The following is an 18,923-nucleotide window of genomic DNA, read 5'->3' on the forward strand; positions in this document are numbered from 1 at the left end:
CCCGTTACCGATTGATTGTAAAGTATCAATCATCGTCGTACAGCTAAATTGTACGACTGCGCTCGCTGCCTATCCGAGCTCACCCACACAGAGAGGGAGAGATAATACCCGTATATTTGAAACTCTTTTGATGACACAGAACTGGGCCGGGCATGCTGAAACCCCGGCACGCTCGGCGGTGGCTCCGCGCCACTTTGTCTCCACTAATCCTCTATGATCAACTCATATGTGGAGAAAGGGACGGGTCTTTTCGGCGGCCTCTTTCAGACAGACACCGTGTAAGTAGGTAAGTACAGAACAGGACCGGGACAGGCGGGGGAAGTCCCATGAGATCACCGTCTAGCCTGATAGTGCAGCAGCTACGCCTACTGTACCTGCTCCCGACTCCAGGGAGTGTCTCCGGGGAGATTTGTGGAAGTTCAGCTTGCGTGTGTAAAAAAAAGAAAAAACGCCAAATATTACTAAGCCTTTCAAGATTCTGGCAATATTTTCAGATCTCATTCAAACCATCTCAGGCAGTCTAAGCTTTCCCACGAGTGACGTTAAGGGTCATTGTGACACTATGATGAGTATGACTACCGGTAAATCGCCCACATTCTTTGCTAATGACCTGAATCATTTCCTCTGGAAAGAACAAAACAAGACTTTGAATCTTTGATTGGAAAGAACTGTTAAAAAAAGACATTCTTTATCCCTGACTAAAGGAATAAAGGTCTGTAAAGAAAATCAAAAAACATCAAATGCTAAAGGTCCTGTTTCTCCCACAAAGGCCTGTTTTATAAACTTTTCATGGTTCAACAGCTGAACCAAACACATTTTAATCAGTGAAGCAATTTCCCTATTGTGGAGGCAAAATACCTAATTCTTCCCACATTTTGAGTAACTGAGCTTCAAAAAGGCAAATAAAAAAGGCAAATAAAATGGAAATTGAGTTAAAGTCATTGACTCAGGTTCTTTTTGTTGCAGTCAAATGTTGCAAACTTATTCCCTTTGGGACAAATTAAAAGCAAAAGCTGTTGTTACACTTTTCCCCTGAAGTAAGAGATTGATAATACAATTATTATGTCAAAGTTTAATTTGATTTAGTGGATGCAAAGCAAATCTACAACAAACGATCTGACCTCATGTGATACACAAACGAGGGTAATAAAAGATCTTTACAGTTTAACAATGAATCATTTTTTAAACATTTTAACTCATGAAGAAAAGATGAAGAGTATGCAAACAAAAGACATATGTTAGTTACAGCACTAAATGTGCCACGCTTCCACTACTTTTGGATCCATGTAATGTGTGATATGCGGAAGTGGAATTTGTTTTCTCTGTGTTAAGGGTTGTTGAGGCTGTTTGCAGCGAATTCATGAGCATGTGATGTGAAAAATACTTTGTGTCTGAATGCACATTATTGAAGTCTGCCCATCATATTAACCCCTCGACCACAGTGGGGAAGTCAGGTTATTCTGGTAGGTTGTCCTGGGACACACACACATGCATCTAGACTGCCCTCTAGTGGTTTCTGTAGAATAGGGGTTTTCAACACAGGACACTACCAAATACTATCTGTAGTCCTATATGAATGAGATTGTGTAACGTAACGCCTATTATTATTCTTTGTCTCGCTACAATACAATAGTCTCTGCATTTTCAATTAGGTATATTGTTGGCAGGGAGTCAGTTAATTAGCTAGCTGTCTGCTACAACTTAAGCACTATATATTTAAGCAGTCATCTGTTTTTTTAAATTTTGGCAATAATTGGCAGCCTTCAAATATTCCGAATTGTCCATAAGAAGTTCCTGTTTACAATGCACCCACGCATGTAGAGACAACCTTAACTAGATTGCTTTGATACTGAAGAAAACTCAACGTGATGATTCTCAGTTCTGGACTTTTTTTTTTTAATGGGACTTTTATTAGCGATTGTAAGGTGTAGGTCCATCATGTCTGTGTGTTCAGCTTTATTTGAGTTATGACAACCAGAAGGTACCTTGATCTGCCTCCACGGCCTGTGTGTCGCATCCACTGCCTACTGCTTCGACTGCCGCTCGTGTTGATCAGCCGGACAAACTGCAGCTGACTTCCTGCTGTTTTTAGCAAACACGTGTGTCGAAGTGAGTTCCGCTCTTCGGGTAACGTCTCCCTCCGCGGTTCGGGTTAGGGCTTAGGTTGTGTTTTAGTGTAGGAAGTAGCAGAGATAACCGGCTGAGGTTAGAGGAACATATCGACAGCAGCATGCGCCTGTCTCTGTCACCCCCCCCCCCCCTGAAGGCTCACCTCAGTAAACACCTGCTGTACAATGATTAACAGGTGTTGACACTGCAGGTTTAGAAACCCACTCAAACTGTAGGATCTACATTTTTGGGAAAACAAGCACAGTTCTACCCTACTTAATAAACCCATTCGTTTTGCAGCCTCCTTGCTATAATATTTAATTGTTTTAACATTTGATTATTAAAAGAATAAAAGTACATTTCTTTCCAGATCCCATCTCATGTCTTTGTAACTTCTTCACACTGAGAATGCAGGTATGCAGACTGACACAGTATGTCATTCATAGCAGCTGATCCATCATGCCGAGGTGGGTAACACTAGTGAAAGTGACAGGTACTGTCACTGAGTCCCTCTCAGTCAATCGTGCTGGCAGCGGGTCAACAGACAGACCAGGTGGAAAGGGAACATGGCTCACATGGCAACATGCCACAGAGCAGCACAAAGCAGCCTGTGTTGGTTTGACAGCACGTTGCTGCTTCCTCTTCTTTTGGCTTTATGGTGAAAGAGGATATTCACTAAATGTATAATACTGCAACACCTCAATGATAAGTTACTTACAACAACCGTCTGGTGTCTTCAACGTACAGTGAATAGTGTCTAATTCATCTTTACTGCAAAATATCTTTAAAATATTCAAAACAATATTCAAATCCTTTCTTTCACTTGGCTCCTGTGCGTTTCCGCTTACAGCACAGGAATTCACTTCCTTGGGAAAGCTGTATTAAGATATACATAGAAAGATACGAAAGTATTATTTGTATAGTTCATGCTAATTAATTAAAATGCATGCTGAGCAGAAACCCAGGGTGTGATCAAGACAACAAAAAGTGTGCGCTGATGCAGTCTTCCAGAGACGACACGCCTATATGTGTGGAGCAGATCTCACTGCACAATGAAAAGATAAGAGTAATCGTTATCAGTTTGGACACACTACACTGCTCCACCAGCAAGATACTGGTAATGTTTGGATGTGGCAGGCCTCCAAAATGATCTAGAAAGTCTGTGTTCTAGTCCAAAACACTTTTCCTGAAGGGTGCAACAATCTGTTGTTATTACCTATTCAGAGAAATGTCTTTCAAATTGAGCTTAATTTTCACAGCAGCAGGTATAAACTCAACGGTGAATTACAAGGAAAGAACAAATCTATTTGTCTCTTAAAAGCCTGCAGCAGTGGGAAACTGTTTTTTCAGACGGGCCGTCTGCTCGTAAATGTGCCACATAAATGCTGCATCCTGGAGGTGAGGAAACAGGTTGCACCAGTTCTCTCGCAACCGCATCAGATAAAAGGTGCTGAGGCTGAGCCCGAAAACCGGTGCCTCACTTTCGGATTTGACACGACACACGCGGGCCAACGCCTCACATGCCACCAGAGGAAAATATGACGTAGTCCAAGGGCACGTAAAAGATATTTATGTTTGATCAAATTATAATAGTGCGTGTGAAAAAAGTTGGAAGCTCCGCTCATGTACAACTGACAGACTCACAGTGGCAGCACATAGAGCTGCGCTGTAATAAACTCATCCGTTTTGACATGTGCGTCACTATGCAACCATGGGAACTGCATGTTTCAGATTCCTAACACCTATGGTCACTGACTTTGTGCTTTGAGTTACAGTAAGTTATGTTCTAGATATACAGGGAATGCTTTCTACAAATTAATTAATTTAACCAACACTCTTGGACTATGACCCTTTTGTTTTGACAAAGTGCACTGAGCTGTGCAGCTTCAATGCTGTTGAGGACACAAATCAACAAAGCTTAAAAGGGAAAGTGACATTTGAAAGTATCTAAAAAGGAGAACTGGTCTCACAGTGGTGTCACTGTAACAAAAAATCACTTGTGAAAGCAGACTGACATTCAAAAAGGTTTATACCTGTAGATCACACGAAACATATTACAATTACAAAACTCATTGCCTCTTAAAAGTAACATAGTATAATTAATTTAAAAACCACAGCCACAGTGAGAGAGCGTCAGTGAATATCAAAGAAGTTCTTGATTGACAGTTTTATGAGAAAGAAACCCACTGTACATTTGGCTGCACAATATGAGGAACAAGTAGATGCAAGTGTGGGTATAAAAGTCAATGCAGTTTCATGCCCAATGCAGTAAAAAACGAAAATGCAGAAATATGTGGTTAAGCTGCTTCCCTAAAGTGTTGTGTTGCCTTCATCAATCCTGTATCAATCTCTGTTGTGTTCCTTTAAATATAGATTCTAAAGGGAGTCCGTGGCACTTAAATGAGGTGTAAGATCGACGCCTCAGTCCCTGAGCAGCCCCAGTTTCTTCAGGGCCTCGCGGCGGCCTCCTCCGTCTTCTGCACGAGGGCAGATCAGTACACTGATTCCTTGCGATCGAGGCAGCTTCTGAGAGTCTCCGGAGTGCTGAATTACATTGTGGGCAGGCAGGGACCTCCGTATCTCAGGCTCTTTGCTGGTGGCTCGGCCCACTGGTGAACCCTCTCTCCCTGCACTTGCAAAATCTTTCTGACTCCCCAGAGAAGCCTGGCGCGCCCTATTTTTATGTGGCTGGCTGGCAGGGCCGGCCTCGGTGGAGTCTTGCCCAGCCAAATAGCTGCTTAGACCCAGACCAGAGCGCTCCAGGGTGGCCGATTTGACACCTACAACCCTGGGTGGGGTTAGCTGCTTGACCAGGGCAGGAGGGGTATGAGGGGGCGTGGACACTTGTGCATTAACTGTGGCCTCTGAAGCATCTTCGACAGACGGTTCGTTATCTGACAGTGGAGGTCTGACGGAGTCACTGAAAGCAGTGGGTGCTGGCAGAACCTCAGCAGGCTGGACCGCGGGAGCTGTGGAGGGAGCTGATGGTGACGCAGCAGCGGGGGACTGGAGAGGAACGCAGGCAGGAGGGGAACGGTTTACAGAGGTGTACGAGGGCGTGACGGGTGGTGTGTGTGGAGGTCTTGGGCTGATTGGAGAAAGAGGAGCTGCCCATGAATTTCTAGATTTGGGAGAAAAGCTGGGGCTCAGGGCGGAGCCTGAATCTGCCTCTGCAGGCAGCAGGCCAAGCTTTCTGAGGGCCTCAATGTGGACCCTCTGGGGGTTCAGCAAGAGCCGGTCACTGCTAGTGGGCACTGAATGTTCCGAGTTGTCATCAGAGACGGCCACTGCCGCCTTGTGTGACTTCAGAATAATGTTGGCAGGGAGCTTCTTGGGCTTAGGGGCCACAGCAGGTGGACTTCTGGGCTCAGCCGCTTCAGGAGGAGGACTCATTAGGAGACCAGGGCTGAGGGCTGGTAGACTCAGTTTTGGGGGCTGGTTTGGAGGATCCTGGGTCACTGAAGTTTTCTCTGAAAAGGCTCTCTGGCGTAGCTGCTCCAAGTCCACAGTTGCTCCTGGCTTGTCATGGGATATTGTTGCAGACGGAGGAAGGTCTTCTACGTTCTGTGTCTGTGGAGGAAGGCCTGGCTCATCCATGAAGTCTGAGGGAGGAGGGATCACATCCGCATCCATCTCAGAGGCCTCGTTGGACTGATCGGGGCAAAGACTGCCAATTGGGACAATCTGAAGATGGCCATCTTCATCCTTGGTTACACACAACTGAGAAGATGATGGGCTGATGTTGCCATCAGCAGCTGATTCAGTGACTGGAGGTTGGGGTGGAATCATGAGGTTCATTGATGTTTCTGGATCTTTCATGTTGGCTGCAGGAGCCGTAGAGGACTGTGGTTCTGAGGTCTGATTTAGAGCGTGATGCTCAGCTCGGTCTTCGATGGAGAACACTCCGGATCCAGACTTTAAACTGGGAACGCCTAAGAAAGAAAATCACAATTGCTGCGATTAGTATTGCCGTTACTTTAGTGAACAATGTGCAAGTATACATATATATACACGTAATCGACTCAGCAAAACTGAATATTTCATGACATGAACATACCATTTACTCCCGTGCCTGCCTGGAATGCAGGATCTGGTTCATCATTGGAAAATCCGCTGTCCTCTTGCACCTCCAGCGCTTCAATTGTCTCCTCAAAATACATGAGGCACGCCCTTTCTTCTGGAGATAAGTGCTCCATACTGTCTTGACTCTGCAGACAAAAATAAGAGACCGTGAAATGCATTTAAACTCTGCACAGTTTCTCAACTCGTCAACAATCTCGGTCCTCCATTTCACCCTTAACTAGTCACGACAGGGACAATGGGTCAAAGTGATTTAGTGTTCAAACAGCTGCAAAGGAATGACTTATTATACCAGTCCTGTTCTGTTCTTATCTATCTTTCATTCTTTATTGGCCTGTCAGAAGAATGTATTTCAGGTGACTGCAGGTGCATGTGAACAGCGGGAGATCCTCTCCCCTCTGGTCAACTTTAAAGGAACCCTTTAACGGCCTCTCTCTGAACGGTGAGTGTATTTCACCTCAAACTGGTTCACTTCCCCCCCCCATCTTCTCTCATGTTTACAGTAAACGCCCACGCAGACGTCATTACAGCCTGATGCGCATATCTCGGTTCTTTATTTCAACTTTCCAACAAAAGACAGAAGCACTGTTAAAAGTAGCGTTTGTTCAGATAGGCCAGAGGAGAAGTCAATGTGTTATACAACAGAAGGACAGAAGGCTGGGATGAGATCTGCTGCAGCACTCACGTAGCCAGAGTTCATGCTGATTACACTGTCGCAGCTCCCGGCACTGTCCAAATTGCTCGAGGATTCCATGGCAACGCCGCCTGGCCACGTGTCACTCTTCGGCATTGCACAAGGAAGAGGATGAGGGCAGGACCTGGGCCTCGTGGTCCTCTGCTGGTTGTGTTAAGTTCGCCAAGAATGTAGTCTGAGGAAGAAATCTGGAAAAGGTCAAGAAGAAAATGTGAGAATGGGATAAAAAATGACCAAATTAGAATCAGATTAAATTAGTGTGGCACTCCCTGGATTAGCATAACAAGGAAGATTGTCTTTGGCTCTGGCATATACAACACACACCATATACAACAACACACGACAATGATACATCCTTAAGTCCCAGAGTTTCTCAGTTTATTTCTGGTTGCAGTGTTTGTGAAGGACATCAGCTAACAGGAAGTAAACATGGACCCAAGCTGTTGCTATTGAAATACAGGTTTATTCAGACCGATCGTATGAGAAACATAAGTATGAAGCACATGAACCTGGAAATGAGCAAAATATGTCTCCTTCAAAGTCTTAAAGTGACCAAGTGGAAGTAATAACAATATTGCTGAGTGGCTTGTTGAGAGGAGTGTGCGGGTGGAGGGGGCTGACCAGTTCCAAGTGGGCCTGTTTAAACAATCTCCTCTTGAGAACGGTCACAGCTGATGGAATAAAGGATTTCTTGTAATTGTGCTTCCTGGCCATTGGGACATTCAATCTGCAGCCTGATGGCAGCAACCGACAAGCTGGGTTGAGAGGATGGATGGGGTCATTGTAGATCTGGATTGCCTTTTTGGGCTGTGGATTGAGAGGATAAATCCTGGAGTTGGAGTTGTTTGTCTCCATTGATCCCGCCGAGCTGATTGACGACCTGTGTCAGTGTGTTCTTCTGTTTTACTGAGAGGCTTCCATACCATACAAGACAACAAGCTGACACACGAGCCTTAATAGTCACAGCAACAACTATTAATGTCAAATCATTCCATTAATGTGATGAATAAATGCCATGAATTACAGCCGATAGCTAAATGATCCTCATAATGTAATAGCTCTCCTATTCAAGATGTCAAATGAGCTGTCACTGACATATTAAACATAACCAGCAAATTGAGTCATTATGTAAATTAACTGGGGAATTATAATTAGTCAGGTGCCTTATGGACATTTAAACTGCTTTTACTCGCTGTTGTCATTCATGTTTATACAGGCCAGTAAAACATAATGTCCTAATGTGCTTTCAGTGTAAGTGATGGTTGATAGAATCCACAGTCCTCGTTTTGTGCAAAAATGTATTCATATATGTGAAGTTGATATGAAGCTTTAACTGTCAGTGTTAGACAAACAGAGTAGATATCTTCCAAAGTTACAGCCTTTTTAGTATAAAATTCTCTCTTTGTGTTTTAAAACTGTGTTTCCCTGTTGAGCTGCAGTGAACACTAACAAAAGAAGGGAACGTTGTAACTAAAAAGGCTGTAACTTTGGAAGATATCCACTTAATCAGTCAGACAGTTGAAGAGTTATATCAGCTTCAGATAAATAAAACGGTGTATAACTGTTAAAAGAAGAAATAAAACATTCATGGGCTGATTACCGCAGAGTAATCAGCTAAAAGATCATTCTATTAGTTGCAGCACAAATATATTGTGCTTACAGAATTGTGACTTCAACAAATGTCCCTTCTCACTGATGTAAGTTTAATCACTTATTGCATTTACAACTGCCGCAAGATCTGCTTCCTAAATAATTGCAGCAGCAGATAGCAGGAAGAGGATCGCTCTTGCATCGCAGCGCTCAGGTTGCGACGTGGAAATAACTAGAAGTCATCATTAATTGGTATTCCTGTCACTATGAAGTGAGGAATGCTCATCTCTGTTTGTGAAGCGTGACCTACTCCACGTCATGCGTTGTGTGAAGATAGATGATATGTCGTGTCACGTTGCAGCATCTGTTTCCTGCCTATTATACCAGTGCATTTCATAAGGAGGCAAGCATGCCAGCCAAAAAACTAAAAGGTGTTTCATGATGACCCTGATGACGGCCACAAGCTGAAACGTGTTGGTCTTACAGTAAATGTCTCTTTAGACTGTTACCCTTCATGCATCTGGGGAGTAGGTGAAGCTGTGCTGAAGGACATATACAGCTGATTTAGCAACAAAAAGGCAGTAAATGAATTCATGAGAACATAAAGAGAAGACCACTCAAAGCTAAGTTCTTACCTCCTTGCTTTCCCTTTTAAGTGCCAAAAGCAAATACCACCAACAATGACCAGTGATTGAGTCATGAAGGGATAATATTTGATCAACTCGGGTTAAGACTTCGTAGTTGGATTTTGACTAAATAGGTCACACAAATGCAACATGCTGCATCCCGAGACAAAAGCTTTACAACCTGTTCTAGAGCTTATTTATCACGCCGCCACAGCTGCACAATCAGGTTCAGGTGTGTTCGTGGGAGCAGAGCGAAGCCGGCCTCATTGTTCTCTTATCTCAAGAGAACATTTGATTAAACATATAAAAGAGCAACGGAATTAAGGTTTCCCGTTATGAGTCAGAGTGACTGTGTGTCTGCTAATTAAAATCCAAAATGACACGAGGTCTCTCAGTCTGATATTGCATGAGGGCCGAGAGTTATCGCAGTAATTACTGGGGCGTGAGGCTCCTCTGAAGACGAGACACAGACACTCCTTCGCCATAAATAATAAAATATCTGCTCTGCCAGACTGTTCTTATTTCAATTATGTTGGACATGTTTCTAGGAACATTGAAACATTTCTTGTAATACACTGCGTTTTATGGCAGCAGCTTAAACAGGGTGAAAGATCAATCGGTGACTACAGCGTCCATCGAGGACAGTGAGATCATGTACTCTGTATTTTTTTAATGGTAATTTGGAGGCGTTAGTTAGCCGGGCTTTTCCATTGCCACAATTAAAGAAATGAACACATTTTAGAGGCTGAGTCAAGTATTATTACACTCAATATATTTATAAGTCTACTTATATGCCTAAGAGATTTTGTTTCTGGATCAAAACTTTCTGAATCCCCAGGATTTGGACCTCAGTATTTCTAAAATCCTTGTTATGACCTAGACTTTAGTATTTTATCTTTTTATCTTTTCACCTTTCACCACCTGAGCTCTTTTGCTTTTGAGATCTCGAGCAGTAGCTCTTAAACTTTTGGGGTCCTGGCCTTAAAACGAAGAGTACTTGCGAGTTATGAGCAGTTTTCCTTCTCAGAGGCCTGAAGCAGTACAACAAAAATCCTATATTTGCATTAAATACGACCAACTTCAATGTCGAAGTGATCTGCATCTGAAGGTACAGTGCAGTGAACATTTTAAACTATATCCAACAGAAATGAACTTGTTTCACAACTTCTTTTTCATAAGGAGTGGCTGTGTTTTAAAATAAGAAACAAGAAGGCGGGATGCTGCCCTGGAATTTTATCACTTGCTTTAAGAAAATAAGGGTTTGAAGATTCAAGTAAGTTACAAGACAAACGAAAAAAAAAAGACAAAGTGAGAAGAATATTTTGCAAGTGCTTTATACCTGTGGATTATATATCCCCATGTCTACAGCGCTGGCAAAGAGCAATGACATCTTTGTCTTGTTGACATGACATAGCAAAGACAGTTGGGGAAAAACCTGATCACCAACACCCACATTCCCTCATGTGTTCTGGCTACAAAGGCTGGTTGACAAAGCACCCACTGAAAACTTTAATAGCTGCTTATTACTGTCCCTCCCATCTAGTTCAGCAGAGTGAGCAACAAATGTCCAAGCTTGAGCAGCCAACACCTCGATTTCTCAGTAAACTCAACCAGGCAACATACCTGTAGGGCTGCAGTGGAAGAGCTCACTGCACCCACAGCTGAGTCAGGATTTAATAGTGACAGGAATGTCACTTTGCTTGCTTCCACGTCTTACAGACGACTCTTAAAAATAAAGCAGAGCGCTCTGATGTGCCCGGGTGTTCCACTTGAATTACAACTCAGCAGATAGAACACTTTAAAAAGGGGCAGGATCAGCTCCAAGTCAAGAAGAGAACAGCTGCACAGTTATCCAAAGAATTGATCAATTATAGTGTGATTGTTAAAAAAAAGAAAAGAAAAAAGGTGGTCCAAATATGTGAAGTATGCATTCAAGGGCAGCCATAGAGCTAGTTTAATGATTAACAGTAAACAAAAGTTGCAGGTTGCACAACAGAACAGAACTATTTCATTAATGTTTAGCTTGGCACCTTGTCCCACTAAAATCAGTATTATTGACATTCAAGTGCAAATATTTGTACTTTCCCTGACTCAACCTCTAAGCCACCAGATAGTCAGGGATTAAGTGATCAATGTGTAATCTTTGTGAAGAAATGTGGGCTTCTATAGAGCATGAAAAGTGAGTAATGCTGGTCATGTGTGGGATTATGTCTTTTTCTAAGTATTTCACCCACTACTACTACACCAAGCTGCTAACTGACAGAGGATGACACTCAGTCACTCTCCTAAAACATCTGCAGCTACAGAAAGTTACAAAATAAAAGCCTTTAATAATTTAATTTAAAGTACTTTGTTCCCTGCAAATGTGTCACACACACACACACACACACACACACACACATACACACACACAAGTCTAAACGAAGGTGATTGCACTGATAAACTGAAATACTTTTTCACCATAAATCCTTCGTATCCATGAATAAAGCAGAGAAAAACAATCACTTCAAACAGGAGGATTTCATGAAAACTCACCGGAGATGTCTTGCAGAGTGCGTATTAAAAATAAAAGAGCTGTTATTCAGAAGTCAGTCCATAGCGGCGGATCACCTCCCTCCCAATCCGACTGCAGCGCTGTGCCTGGAAGTGAAACTACACGAAGAGAAGTCACGGAACAGGTGGGAAATCATTGCGGCCAGGTGAGCCAGTCAGCTTCCGGACAGGTCGGCGTGTGTGGCCAATCAGTGAACGTCTGATCGAGACGTTTCCATGGAGCAGCCAATGGAACGAGAGCAGCCAAGTAAGCGCAACACAGATGAAATAAAACGACACAACTGTCAGAATATGACTTGTTAAATACTGAAAATATAGGGTATAGTGTGTGTAAACAAGAGAGGCTTTTACTTTTGTTTGCATTTTGAAAGTTGACTTATTTATTTACTTATCTTTTCAACAAGACGTGGTGCTTTTGAGCTGAATATTAACATCAGCATGCTGACATGCTCACAATGATAATGCTTGCATGTTGGGCAGGTATAAGACAAGTTAAGGGATTAACCAAATCATGACAATTCAGATCCTATCGGGAACATGAATCTGCGTATCAAATTTCACAGTAATCCATCCAATATTTATCGAGATATTTCAATAAAACTCCAAAACGTCAACCTTATAATGGCATGGTCAGGGGATCACCAAAGTCTGTAGTATACATCATCTGGAAACCATGACTGTCTGAACACTTTGACCTGATGGTTGTGAAAGAGAAAACGTGGTTAGAGTTCATCCTCTTGGGACCTTGAATATCTGTAGCAAATGTCATTGCAATCCATCCAAGAGTTGTTTAGATATTTCAGTCTGGACCAAAGTGGTGGACTGCTGTTTATCGTCCTCCAGAATGACACTCATTTAGTCTTTTTAGGTTTGTAATTGGGCTAATCAATTAATTGGGATTACCCAATTATTTGTTATTACAGATTAATATCTTATTTAGAACAAGAAGCCATGACTATTCTTTAAGGAATTGACTACATCTATAACTGTGTTATTACCAAACATAAAGGATGAGCACCAGCCAGAGGAATTTCAACAATTTGGTAATCCTGAACCTGTTTTTTTATAATGGCTCTAACTATAAAGCTCATTGTTAATATTTGTAAACTACATATTAATACATTAGTGCCCTAGAAAGTGACACCATACAATTGTGTCCTGTGTGTATCCTAAAAAGCCCAAATACCACATTGCTTGTTTTATGAGCTGTTCACATTGTTTACAGACTGCATGCGGTGAAGAGCTTGTGTCAGTTTGTTTGCTGAGTTTGTGAACAAAGCAGGCCTGTCTGCAAATGTCAGCCTCACAACGAGCATGCGACAAGCCGGTCTGTTTTCCAGGAACAGCTGCATACATCTGTGACATCTGTTGCACATCTATGGAAATGAGCAGACGTGCAAATTCATATTCATATCTGCCCCAGAAATCATCATCTGTTGTTCTGTTGATGACGCAGCATTAGAACGGTACTTCTTTATTTATTTACATACCAGCACTCACATCATTGTATCAAAGATATGATGCAGCTTTAGTGTGGGTGATCAATAAAGGTAATGTTAGATTATAAAGAAAGACTTTCCAGTATAAACACAGTATAACAGCTTCCTGTTTTCCAAAACAAAAGGTGTCAGACGGCATAAAGGCTCCATCACTGCAAAACTATCAGAAGATTGAACAAAATAACACACAACATATAACATATAACACACAACATATAACACAATCATTTATTTACCTGTTTTGTTATCTGTGTGCTTTTGCAAATCCAGCATTAGGATTTAGATTCAACCAAAAACAAAGCTGATGGATGAAGTTTGGTTCTCTAGAATGAGACAACACGAGGAAACTATAAAAATAAAAAGTAATAGATAATACAAATTATTTTGAGGCAACAATTAAATGAGTTATTATTGTTGACATATTGTTGGCATTTGAATTATAGCTGTAGTAATTGTCTTCTGTTGACAAGAAATCATGCACAACCTGGAGCTGGGTCAATCTGAAATAAATGTACCAGATAATTATTTTAATTAATCTGAGCTAATATAAATAAACTAGGACACAAAATACTTTCAAAATAAAGTTACAGACCCGTAAAGTTTTAAATAAAACAGTATCAAAGGATCTACATTCGGATAAAAGAAGTCAAGGACAAAACGTTGACATAAATGGACAGTATTGAGCTGTGATAACTGCAGCAGAACTGCAGGTTGTCAAAATATTGAAAGAAAAAATGCAATAACTCCCTTAACAACATTGAAGGAACAGTGTGCAGCATTTAGGGGGATCTATTGTCAGAAATGGAATATAACATTACTGAGGTAGTTTTCTGTGGTGTATAATCACATGGAAATAAGAATCGTTGTGTTTTCGTTATCTTGGAATGAGTGGTTTATATCTACATATGGAGCGGATCCTCTTCACAGAGCCGGCCGCTATGTTTTTCTACAGTGGTCCAGAACAGGCAAACCAAAACCTGGCTCTAGATACAACCGGTCGCGTTTCCGTGTCGGCCCCCCGTAGTTCTCCTACGTGCTTTAATAAACATGGGAGAAGTTTCAGTTGGTTGTTGTCTGACACCTCACCGCTAAGCTGACGCCAAACACACACTTCACCTCTAAACAAGATCAGCTAATGGACAAATAAAGAGTCGAGAATCAGCATTTCTATTTGCGCCATTTATTAGTTGTACAATTATGAAAAATAATCATAAAAAAAGACTGGAAGCCCAAGATTATTTACAATCTTTTTTTCTGAAGTGAGGTCCCTTGTCTGAGTCATCGTTTTCTCAGCCTTTTTTTTTTTTTTTTTTTTTTTAAATCACAGGGTATTTTATTCACGATATGTTTAACTTTATAAGACATAGTCCTTTTCTCTCTTTTGACAAACGTCAAAAATTACATACGTACATACATACATATACATATATATAGATATCTATAAAAGCAAAAATCATTCAAGTATGAAAATACAGACCGCTAGATTCATGTACAATATCATTCTCATCATTGCTCGTCATCAGATTAGTCCCTAAATATCTCTCCTGATCCTTAATGTGCAAAAGCAGAACGGGACCAGGCTGATGGCCCGAAGGTGCCGACACCAGCGAGCTGAAGACAGTGTACCATAGAGTTATCGTATACTGGCCTGACAACGTACCACATACACAACAGTTAAATCAAAACGACCCGACTATGTACCCATAAACACATTGGCTGACCAAAAAGTACCATTAACAGTCAACACACTGGGAGTGAGCTGGGAGAAACATGCTGTGCCCCCATTGTTCTGTTCTGCAGCTAAAATCAGACCCGCCTGCATGGCAGGTTTGGAGAACGATCTCGTCCATATTAACGGAACAAAAAGGAGCAGAGAAGGAGAGAGGGAGCTGCAGTGAGAGACACCTGATCCAGTTCCAGCATTAGGACACATTACTGTCCAATAAAACAATTAAAACATACAGAAAAAAAAACGTTCAAATCAAATAAAAACCACCCCCTGTTATATTATTTTAAAACAGTCTTTGTAGTGTCAGTTCCTCTGCCCTTTGAGTTTGGTTATAGAGTTCCCCCCCCCCTGCGCAAGATCACATTGTTTATCACAGTTATATGTTGTGAAAGACGAGCTGATGGTCGTCAAGAGACGCTACATTGTGTGGAAACAGGACAAATCATCCAGGAAGGACTGTGTACCTACAGTGTGAGGTCTCTGTCGGATAGTTTGTACCTTTGTATTATAACAACAACAACAAAATATGTTCCTCATGCCAGCTACTTCCCCTTTAGCTACAAGTTCCTCACTGTGACATCGTACCAGCTGTTAGGAGGCAACGGAAATGTATAAAGCACAACAAACACATCTGACCCTGGGACAGATGTCTCGTTCTGATGAACAGGAAGCTAAATGGAGTGTGTGCATATGTGTGTGTGCATATGTGTGTGTGTGTGTGCGTGTGTGTGTGTGTGTGTGTGTGTGTGGGGGGGTGAGATGATCTGATGGACTGCGCTGTGTTGACAGCGTTCCGTCGGTTTGTCTCCCGGACCGCCTGTTACTCTGGTGAGCTTGATCCAACTGGTGATGCGATTCTGCTGCACGGGAAGCGGGTCACTTTTCCAACTAAACAACCTACCCACCATGCAACAGGGCTCATTCCCGTCCATTCTTACTGGCTGGGAGTGGCCACAGTGTTCAGCTATATAGGGAAGGGACACAGACACACGCACACACAGCAGTGAGGTTAAAATAAAGTAAAAAAATAACACAGATCTAACGGACACAAACAGCATGATGGTGACGGATCACCCCCCCCCCTCCTTACAATGATTAACTCTTTTCACTTGCAGCCGTGAAATATTAACCTAGTGGTGATTGGCAAAACAAAAGGCAATACTGACAGGATGAACATAGAAGGCATTTGTTGTGAAGAGAAGAAAAAAAAGACAGAACAGAGGAAGATGCACTTATTCTCTGACACACTTGGGGATTTGTTAAAAGTGCTTAGTTATAGTGAGTTCACTCCAGAAGAAGCACCAGGTTTAAATCCTGGTGCTCTGATTGATAGACAGAGGAGGGCATGCCGGTCTTAAGACAGTTTGGGCTGTCTACTTTCTGCAGCAGCATGGACGGCTAACATGCGGGTCCATATCAGCCTTTATGCCTTATTCTGTTCCCCCCCCACTAGAAAATGCTTACATTATTAGACCTTATCACAGTGCTAGGACCTCCTTTGGCTTCGAGCTGACCGCTGACAGTGAGAAATATCCCCCAGTGAAACCTCAATAACACCACAAACTCCACTGAACAGAAACAGTCGGCTTAAGTCCAACTGACACACAGAACTACAGGACCAGTTTGTCAGTTTCCTCAGGAAACATGTCCATGTCCAGGTACAGGATGTGTGCAGTGGGTCACTCTTGGCTGTCAGGACGAGGAGTCAGGAGTTGAAAGATCAGAGTGAAAAGTCTCAGAGTGGCCGTCGCCTAATAGAGCAGGAAAAGCACCAAGAAAAGAAGAGCTGATCACCAAGAGTCAATAGCGGGACGTTGATAGGGGAGAAAGAGAGGAAGCATTGCACACAGAGTTCAGGAAGTATACGAGGTAAATAGAGAGGAGAATAACAGCAAAGGTGAGTGGCAAGCTGGAAGCGGAAGTGATACCAGCTAGAGGAGGGTTGATGAAGCGGAAGGGTTGCACTAATAATCAACAGTGCAGAGGTGGTGGTGGTGGGTTACTAAGAGGAAGGAGCAAAGCACTCGCACACTGTGTCGTTGTCAGACGAGGACTAGAGTGACGGCTGAAGGGAGACGGAGGAGGGCAGGGGTCCGGCCCACAGAGGGAGAGGCAGAGTCACAGTGAAAGGCACACAGAGGGAGGGAGAGGAAGAGAGGGGGGGGGGGGGAGACCAGGCCCAGAGGTCAGAGGTCTGAAGGAAGAGGGGTCCACTCAGAATATGGTGGTCTCGTACTTAGTGCTGATAGTGCGCTTGGATTCCTTGGGGTCCACGAGCCACGTGGCGCTGCCCCCGGACTGAGAATCCCCCTCCTGCTCCACAATGTCGCCCTGTGAACACAAACAGAGGGCATCAAACCCTCTGCTTCTTAACAGCTGTGGAAGGAATTAAAGACAGACACTACGGGCAAAAACGTTGTCTTTTCATGCACTGGTCAATTTTGAGATTTTGGACTATTTTGCCTTCATAACACGACGTCTATTAGACTAATGGGAAGACACATCTAAACTACACATCGAGGCGTCTGTAGATTTCTCCTGATTTCACCAAAACTTAACATTAGATAGTAGCTAATTTGCATATTTAAACATAATAATTGAAAATAATAATTGTCTTAATCCAACTTTATCCAATGTTGATATTTCTGTAAATTGCAAATTGGCACATATTTAATAAGGTACTGCCTCATTTGCATATTTAAGCAGGGTAATAAAAAAAATATGTCTGAATGTAAGTTATCAGCTGGGGGACTTTCACACTATTCATCTGTACGGTCTCCCCTCAACTCATTTAAAAGTCACTCTATAAACTTTTCTCTCAGTGTATTTTAAAGGGCTTACTTTACACTTTCATACAAGTATGTTTACTTGAACAAAACATCAGTAAAGTAGTGGTACTTGTACCCATTCAGGGCCTCTCTGTGAATGTAAGCCTGTGTTACTACCACAATGCCACAAGGGGGCGCCTGAGTCAAAAGTAATTTTCAAAGCATTCACCAGTCCACATGCAGCAAAGTATAGGAAAAGTGGAGCTCATGTATATTTCAACAAACAACAGTAGAACACACAATGACAGCCATATAAATATAAAGAAAAAAAATGGGTTCAAGACACAAATGGAGGATTGTGGGATTTTATAGGCAAATAAAAACAGGAAGGCAGAAAAAGGAGGAAAGAGCGAGAGGATGGAGATGCAAAGGCAGCACCTGGGCAGCAGGGCTGGCAGAGTGCAGCGGTAGGAAGGAGGGACGATGGGTGGTGCAGGTGTAACAGTAACAGCAACGACTGTCGAGAGGAGGAGAGTCCTGGGAGAGATGAACACCGCCAGGAGGAGAGAGGAGAGGAAGACACGGAGAGAGAGAGAGAGATACGAAGAGGAAGAGGGAAAATAGCACAAGTGGCACAAACAGGAGGAGGGGTTGAGAGAGAATAAAAGGGAGAGAAATTAACATAGATTTGAGAAGCGTGAGACAGCAGCAGTGAGATCTTATACTGGCCAGCTTACAGGTGTGGGCGTGTGTAACTGTGGGAGTGTGAGGCAAAAGTGCATGAGATTAAAATAAAAGGTTGAAAAAGTAAACATCAAAATACAACAAGGTGAGGGGAAACGCAGAAGAAGGGACAGTAAACACCACATTCTTAAAATGATTCTGTGGAGTTCATTAAGCAGCAGCGGGAGACGTGCGACTGGTCCCTGAGGTGTAGTTACCTCATTGATATTCAGCACGAGGCTCACTTCTTAATGGTTCAATGCTAATGGCCAGACAAACATCCGCACAGTGCAATCATAACGATGTGAAAAGCTGTAGATACAAATGTTCTGAGACTTGCATAATGTGTTTTGAGGGTTTCATTTGCTGGAATGATGTTTCTGGCACAATTTAACCTACTTTTAACAGTGCAGTGGAATAAAATCTAATCAAGTCAAAGCTCTAACAACATTTGAAGTAAACTATAAAGTTGTTCTTTATACTTTAATACCGCAGGTGTTGCTGGAGGTTTGACTGCTTCCTGCTTCAGTTTTAACGCTAGAAGACATTTCG

The 18,923-nt window shown here is 42.5% G+C and overlaps 2 protein-coding genes across 10 annotated transcripts in view; both read right to left on the reverse strand.

The window, feature by feature from the left end:
- Positions 1 to 4,120: 4,120 nt before the first annotated feature.
- Positions 4,121 to 11,746, reverse strand: LOC306709503 (specifically androgen-regulated gene protein). The gene is made up of 4 exons (XM_079177680.1): positions 11,635 to 11,746; positions 6,875 to 7,071; positions 6,167 to 6,317; positions 4,121 to 6,041 (listed from the first exon to the last, which is right to left on the reverse strand). Exons 2-4 carry the CDS (start codon positions 6,977 to 6,979, stop codon positions 4,531 to 4,533), a joined length of 1,767 nt encoding a protein of 588 aa, XP_079033806.1. The 5' UTR covers positions 6,980 to 7,071; positions 11,635 to 11,746; the 3' UTR covers positions 4,121 to 4,530.
- Positions 11,747 to 14,315: 2,569 nt separating this feature from the next.
- The window catches only part of LOC306705100 (ankyrin repeat and SAM domain-containing protein 1A), a gene marked incomplete at its 3' end in the record, with an annotated part of 58,826 nt that continues 54,218 nt past the window's right edge, over positions 14,316 to 18,923 (reverse strand). For 7 of the 9 annotated variants that reach the window (XM_079171781.1, XM_079171777.1, XM_079171780.1 and 4 more), the window contains one exon: positions 14,316 to 17,211. In XM_079171781.1, coding sequence (XP_079027907.1) covers positions 17,095 to 17,211 — 117 coding nt within the window. The remainder of the gene's footprint in view (positions 17,212 to 18,923) is intronic. The other 2 variants (XM_079171778.1, XM_079171782.1) reach the window with 2 other exon arrangements.

This window comes from Pholis gunnellus (assembly GCF_910591455.1).
Source record: "Pholis gunnellus genome assembly, chromosome: 2".
NCBI lineage: Eukaryota > Metazoa > Chordata > Actinopteri > Perciformes > Pholidae > Pholis > Pholis gunnellus.

Coding starts and splice junctions, on each gene's coding strand:
- LOC306709503 (XM_079177680.1), bottom strand. CDS start 6,979: ATGCCGAAGAGTGACACGTGGCCAGGCGGCGTTGCCATGGAATCCTCG. Junction 6,318..6,874: donor TCAGCATGAACTCTGGCTAC/GTGAGTGCTGCA, acceptor TTTTGTCTGCAG/AGTCAAGACAGTATGGAGCA. Junction 6,042..6,166: donor GGCAGGCACGGGAGTAAATG/GTATGTTCATGT, acceptor TTTCTTTCTTAG/GCGTTCCCAGTTTAAAGTCT.